Source organism: Acomys russatus, chromosome 10 (assembly GCF_903995435.1).
Source record: "Acomys russatus chromosome 10, mAcoRus1.1, whole genome shotgun sequence".
Taxonomy (NCBI): domain Eukaryota; kingdom Metazoa; phylum Chordata; class Mammalia; order Rodentia; family Muridae; genus Acomys; species Acomys russatus.
The window spans coordinates 65052707-65059655 of NC_067146.1; the positions used below are offsets into that span (position 1 = coordinate 65052707).

General features: G+C 40.9%; 1 protein-coding gene across 1 annotated transcript in view; it reads left to right on the forward strand.

Annotated features, from left to right (window-relative positions):
- Lancl2 (LanC like glutathione S-transferase 2) overlaps positions 1 to 6949 on the forward strand; it is a 36045-nt gene extending 29096 nt beyond the window's left edge. Inside the window, exons 7-9 of the mRNA XM_051152296.1 lie at positions 1156 to 1332; positions 4114 to 4186; positions 5938 to 6949. Of these exons, the coding sequence (XP_051008253.1) occupies positions 1156 to 1332; positions 4114 to 4186; positions 5938 to 6032 (345 nt within the window). The 3' untranslated portion in view covers positions 6033 to 6949. The remainder of the gene's footprint in view (positions 1 to 1155; positions 1333 to 4113; positions 4187 to 5937) is intronic.

Genomic DNA, 6949 nt, shown 5'->3' on the forward strand with positions numbered 1-6949 from the left:
CTAGTTGCCTGGAGCACGATATTCAAAGGGGATTGGGATGGTGGACATCCCTGTCTTGTTTCTGGCTTCACTAGGATAGGATTGCTTCAAGTTTTTCTCTATTTAGGATGATGTTGGCTGTGAGTTTCTCACATATAGCTTTTATTGTCTTGAGGTATGTTCCCTATATTCCTGTGTTATCTAGGACTTTTATCATGGAGTCATTTTGAATTTTGCTAGAGGTCTTTCCTATATAAATTGAAATCATGTGATTTTCCTATTTAAGTCAGTTTATGTTGTCTGCTACATTGATTGATTTATGAATGCTGAACTGTCCTGGATTTCAAGGATAAAGGCACCTTGGTCATGCTGGGTAATCTTTTTGATATATGTCTATCAGTATTGCAAGTATTTTGTTTTTATTCTTGTGTCTTCTTTAAGATCATTTAATTCTTTGAAAAAAAATCTATGATTGTTCCTTTAAATTCTGTGTCTTGTGGTTCAACTAGGTATTTCTTTGGCAAACATATGTACAGGACTGGTAGGTTTTGGAGAGAGAATGCTAAGTGACCTTTCATATTTTTTGTATTTTTGCAATGAGAGCTGGGCATGGGGACCTCTTTTGTTAGTTCTGTGTCTGGTATGGGTAGAGCAGGTTGGAGCAGAGGAGATAATGTGGGGGTGAGTTTAGGCCTGAAGGTTGGAAATAACTCTGGTGGAATGAAGTCAGTTGAACAGGGTAGCCTGGGCTGGTGTGCAGGGTGTGTGCCCTGATCCAAGTCTCTAGTGTAGGGTAGATCTGGTTGGGTAGAGAGGTTGCATGCGTTGTTCCAGGGTCTTGTGGGTTCCAGGCAGGCAGGGACAAGTCCTGATGGAAGCTTAGAAGTTGGTTGCCACATAGGCACAGATGGCCAGACAAGGCCTGAGCACTAGATTTGGGACTAAGACTAGATCTTAGATCTGGCATATTTAGGAGGGTATGTGGAGACTCACTGGTAAGACTCTGGAGAAGGACATACAGATCTGCCTGCCTTGGTGGAGAGGCTCTTGTGCTTGTTAAAACCTAATTCTGTATCAGTTTTCATAATGTTGTATATTTTTCTAATCAGTGAAGAAGCGTTTTTCTGACTCTTACTCAAAACATTTTGCTAACTGTTTTGCTTTCTTACTCTCCAGGTTTTTAAGGAGGAGAAATACTTGAAAGAGGCCATGGAGTGCAGTGATGTGATTTGGCAGCGAGGTCTGCTCCGGAAAGGCTATGGAATCTGCCATGGGACCTCTGGAAATGGTTATTCCTTTTTGTCCCTTTACCACCTGACCCAGGATAAGAAGTACCTCTATCGAGCTTGCAAGGTGAGGGCACCTCTACCCACACAGTTTCTGAACTTCCCAGAACAGAGCCCAAAAGCACAACTCCTCTTCTGTCTTAGAACCTACTCCTCCCAATCTGTGGTTTGATCTATTTCTTCTGGCACAGCCTTGTCCTTGGCCCTCTGTGTCTCTGTCTATGAGATAAAGGTAGCAAACATAAATGTTACTCCAAAGAGCACAAGTTCTGGAATCATGGTGCTATATATTGACTTTTTTTTTTTTTTTTTTTTTTTTTTTTGAGAAAAGGTCTCAACTTGCACAGATAGACCTTGGTTTTGCTGTTGCCAAGCATGACCATGAACTCTGACCTTCCTGCTCCACCCCCCAAGTTCTAGGGTCACAGATCTTTGACATCATAGTTGACTTATAAAAATGATTTATTGTCTTAAAGTATATTTATTCTTCAAGCCTTTATTTCTTTATTTGAAAAAATGGGGTGAAGATGACTGTGTACCCAGGATGGTTCAAGAGTTAATTGACACAACACTGAGACTATTTACAGTTGTTTCTAGTTAAGTCTTTCATTGGTTCCCATTAAACCACTTGTCAAACCTACCCCCTCTCCCTGAGTGGCTGCAGTGCGGCATGCCTTGACCCTTGCTCATTCCACTTATTCTTCTTCTCCTCTTACACCATTTTGAGGCATACCACACTAGACAGCACTGTTCTTCCCTCAATAGAACAGAGTCTAAACTGTTGTTGACTATTTCCTTCACCAAAAATGCATTTCCCCTTGTGATTTGCACAGCATCTCTTTGCCATTTCAGTGTTGAGTTTAACTATGGCATTCCTCAGGGTCTTTAAGACTGCCCATGGAAGGATCACCCACTCATTTATTGAATGTTTTGCTTATTGCTTGGCTCAAAGTGATGAAATATAAGATCCATGATAGTCCTTGTCTAGGGTACTTCCCTATAAAATGTACATCAATAGCACAAGGCCCCAAATAGAAACAATTAAATATGCTTTGAGTAGATTTTCATGAACAGCATGAAGCCAGACATGGTAAATGGTTGCTTGTATGTTTATTACTCTGCATGTTTCACATGGTGTAATTGCATATATACTCTAAAATGATTAATGATTGAGGAATACACCAAAATGTTTGCAGTATCCCATGACAGATGAGACATTATGGATACCACATTTTTAATACCATTTGGACAATGAACCCTACTACCAATATGATTTTTTTTTTTTTTGTCAACCCAAATAGAACAGGCCTCCCCATTTTGGAATCCCTGATAATGCATTTATCTGTATGGTGCCCACACTCATAGAGTGATTACTGGGTGCTATAGAAGCATAAAAGGGCAGAGCCCAGTCTAGTCCTGGGAGGTCAGAAAATGGTGGGTAGGCCAAAACTAGAAGGATGCATGGAAGTTATTCAAAGGAGGATGAGGAAAGTTGTAAAGAGAAGAAAGTGCCTGCCTAATGGCCTGGAGGTTGAAGCATCTAAGGTAATGATGTAAAGTTCCTGGTCACTAGATCATGGAGACAGACAGGAGCTAGAGGCAAAGGTAAGTATAACGCTGGATGGTTAAATAAGTAGGAAGATCTTTTTCTTAAAAGATGGCACTTTGTAGGTCAGTTAGGAAGGGAGTAGCCTGGGTAAGTGGCATAATTTCCTTTTATAATAGCTAATACAAAGCTACAGAGTCAGGAAACACCTCAGTGTATATGGAGAGAGAGCACGCCAGTGCTGTGGGATGCCATGGGAGGAGAGATGTTAGGACCTGAACTCAGAGATGCACAGAGCAGTTCTCAACCTTGATTACACCTGAGAGCCATTGTGACCCACTCCTGATCATTTAAATAAAGAATCTCTCTTATTAGTGATTTTCAGGACTTAAGGGTTAATTTTAATAACCAGCCAGACTGAACACTGATTTGGAAAGTGGATGGCCCATGTTAAGACTCTTCTTTAGAAAAGTCACTGTGAAGCTGGTGGGGAAGAACCAAGATGACCTTGGGTTTCCACATTGGCGTTCGTCAAATCATTAGTGGAGAAGTGATGAGTTATACACCAAGGCAAAGTCGTGATGTAAGAAGGAAGGCACTAACTTACTTAGGATGCAAAACCCGTAGAGTAGAGAGCTAAGGCTAGGTATTTCCACAATGAAGAATTGTTCCAACAACAGCTTAGAGATGAGGACACCAAGGTCCCGAAGCATCCCAAGCATGTTCTCCTGGAGCATGGCTGCAGGCCACGGAGATCCAGTGGCCAAGTCTGAGGGCAGGTTCATAGCCAGGGATTTTATTCAGATGGAGCTTGGAAGGAACAAGGTGCTGTTGAGTTAGTGTGCATTTCTTCTCCAGGTGTCCCTACAGTGCTTTAAGGTAGCTGTAATCTACAGAAGAGGACACAGGCAATGAAAGGTCCCTCATTCTCATCCTGCTAGGGGTTTTTGGCCATACACTCCAGTCCAGAGCTCTGGAACCACTCCTGACCAAATTGGACTCTATTTTTTCAAAAAAAAAATTTTTTTTAAATTTTAAGTTATATATCTCTGTGTGTCTGTAGGAATGAGCATGGAAATGCAGGTGCCCAAAGAGGTCAAAGACGTTGGTTCCCATGAAGGCTGGAATTTCAGGTGTTTGTGAGCCACCTGATGCGTGTGGGTGCTTAGAACTGAACTGTATGCTCTTAACCACTGAGCCATATTTTGAGCCCACTCTTTAGTTCTTAGACATTCATTAAAGTGTTGCATCCATTGCCTCTCACAAAATTCTATCCTTAAAAAGAACTGTCTTTCTTTTTAGTTTGCAGAATGGTGTCTAGATTACGGAGCGCATGGGTGCCGCATTCCTGATAGACCCTATTCCCTTTTTGAAGGTAGGAGTATAAAAAAATAAAATAAATCTGTACATTTAAATATTTGGGCTAGTGAAATTGTTCTCTCTGTTCGGAGGACTAGCACTAGTGCATTTGCTGTTGCTTCAGGAAAACTTCACAACTTTTGCGCTTGCAAGCACTCCAGAACTGTTAGAATTTCTGTGAAATATGCACAAGGATATACCCTGGAAGGCTTACTGGATGGGGGGAGATGTTAAGTTTACTCTTGTAGTATTTTTTTCTAGAGTCCTCTCAAAGGTATTTAGAGCTACTGTTTGTTTCTGTTGGATTCCAATAGGTTCCTGTTTTTCTCTATTCTTTAAAATAAGCTTCTAGAACCCTTTCATCAAATAAAAACTTGTAGAGAAAGCTTGGACCAACACAAATATTCTTCAGTAGCAAAACAAACAAACAGCCTCTGACATGGTACTCAGTAGACTACTAGCAACCACCAACCAGACATGAACTACAGGAACCTAAGAGAAGAATTGTGTACAGATTCCATCCATGTCAAGTTCTGAAACAGACAAAACTCAAGTATGGCAGTTACCTCTAATGATGGAATGAATGTAGAATGCATGGACACATGGACCCACTCTAGGGTGATAAATCCAGATTGTGATGAAGGTTTGTTTGATACAGGCTGTACAGTTTGTCAAAATGAAAAAAAGAACACTTAGGATTTATGTATTTGTTTGTGGGTGAATTTTATGGCAGAAGAAAACTAACTAAGCAAACTGAAGTTGTGAGGGGGAGACACAGGGGGTCAAGAAGCCCCCACGCCACCCTCAGTTCCTGTCAGTCAATTTCAAAAGCTGTTGTTTAATCAGCGCCCTGCTTATGGGGAGGAATTTTGATATAAACAAATCACACTTATTTGAAATTTACTTTCTTAGAAGCTAAAGAAGAGATAAAGTTGGATGGAGACTGTAAAATCTCTGAAAGGAAAGTTTCCTTTATTGACATACACTTGGCAACATTCTTAAATTCCTCAGAGGCTTTTGTTTGCTTTTTAAAATCATACATGCTGATGATGGTGCTCAAGCCTTTACACCAATTAGATAAGCATTGTAACACTGAGCTGCATCCGAGATCTGCATCCAGAGATGCTGCAGTATCATCTGACTTACTGCTGAGCCACCTCTCCAGCCCCACTGGGTCATCTTAACATCTCAAATGCAAGATAAGAACCCAAAAGCCAATTCAAACATACTATAGCAGAATTGAGGAGAGCTCAGTAGGAAAAGGTGCTCATCACACAAGTGTGAGAATCTGAGTTTCGACTCCCAGAACCCAGATGTGTAGAGGCAAAGCTCAAGTGTATAATCTCTGCATCTTAAAGAGGATTTGGGAAGTGAGGCAGGGGGACCTCAGGAACTTGCCAACTAGCCACACTGCTGTGCGTGCAGTAGAAAACAATGGAGACTCTGTCTCAAACACAGTGGAAGGCAAGGACTGACACCTGAAAGTGTCTGCTGAAGTCTATACTCACACTGTGGCATGCATATGCCTGAATTCACACACATACACACACACACACACACACACACACACACACACGTATGCTCAACAGTAAAGAAAAGATGGTCTACTTTTCTGTTGGGTGCTGTTGGTAATAATGTCATTTTTAATTTATGATGGTACTTTCTCTTACGTCCTTAACAGCCCCTGGTAGAGGAAGGGATTAAATGTCACTTTGTCTTATCCCCTAACCTGCGTGGTTCTTAAATGATGCACATTTTCATTTGCAGGTATGGCTGGTGCTGTTCACTTTCTCTCTGACATGTTGGTACCAGAGACATCACGCTTTCCGGCATTTGAACTTGGGATTTTGCAGAAGGATTAAAAAGGTGCAAAAAGACCACTAACATACCTGTTGGACCAAAAACCACTGACTGATTAGTGCCTGACACAGAACCTACTGGAAATCCTAAAAGAGGAAGAAAGAAGGGCAGAAACCTTCACAAGCCCCTTTTGTTGCAAAGACCCCCAAATTAGAGCATGAGTGATAGAAACCATGTCATCAGCACTCTGTGACAGCGTTTCCCTTAAAGGTGTGAAATACAAACTCTTCATCTCTAGGCTCCTTGTAGTGTGCATGTCTCTTGGTGCTTGTCTATAGGTGTAAACTGACTAACTAGAAAAGCCTCACTCATCACATGAACTCTCAGCTGAGCATGTGTGAGTGCTTAAGGCCGACAGCCACACATTTTTGTATATAGTATCTAAAATTAGGGTGTCATACAGCCGTGTGATGTCTGTCTTAAACATCAGCTAGCAAATCTAGATATCCTGTGAGAATACTGTGTTAGCATTTTCCATGGGCACTTTTCCGAACAGCATGAGTGAGAGACAGCTTCCCAAACCAGAGGAAAGTAGGCAAGTCAGTGTGCGTTTCAGAGCTCAGGAAGACACAGTTGACACTGTTCCCCTCTTTGTATGTTGTGGTCAACACAATTAATGACTAAACATTAGGAATTCTCAGACATATACCCAAATACATATTATTGAAACAGACTCCACCTTACTGTTACTGGAATAGCTTACTAATATAACACAGAGTAGCTATAATGCCAAATGGTTCCATTCATATCTCTTCAAATGATTAATTCACATTTTGGTAAATTATTAAAAGTATGAATTTTAAACTGTTACATTCCTTATTTTTCATCCAGTTTGGGGTGATAAATTCTAGGCTGAATTTATACATATAAGGAACAAAACAATCTAACCACGACAATTATTTCTGGGTGATTTTTAAAA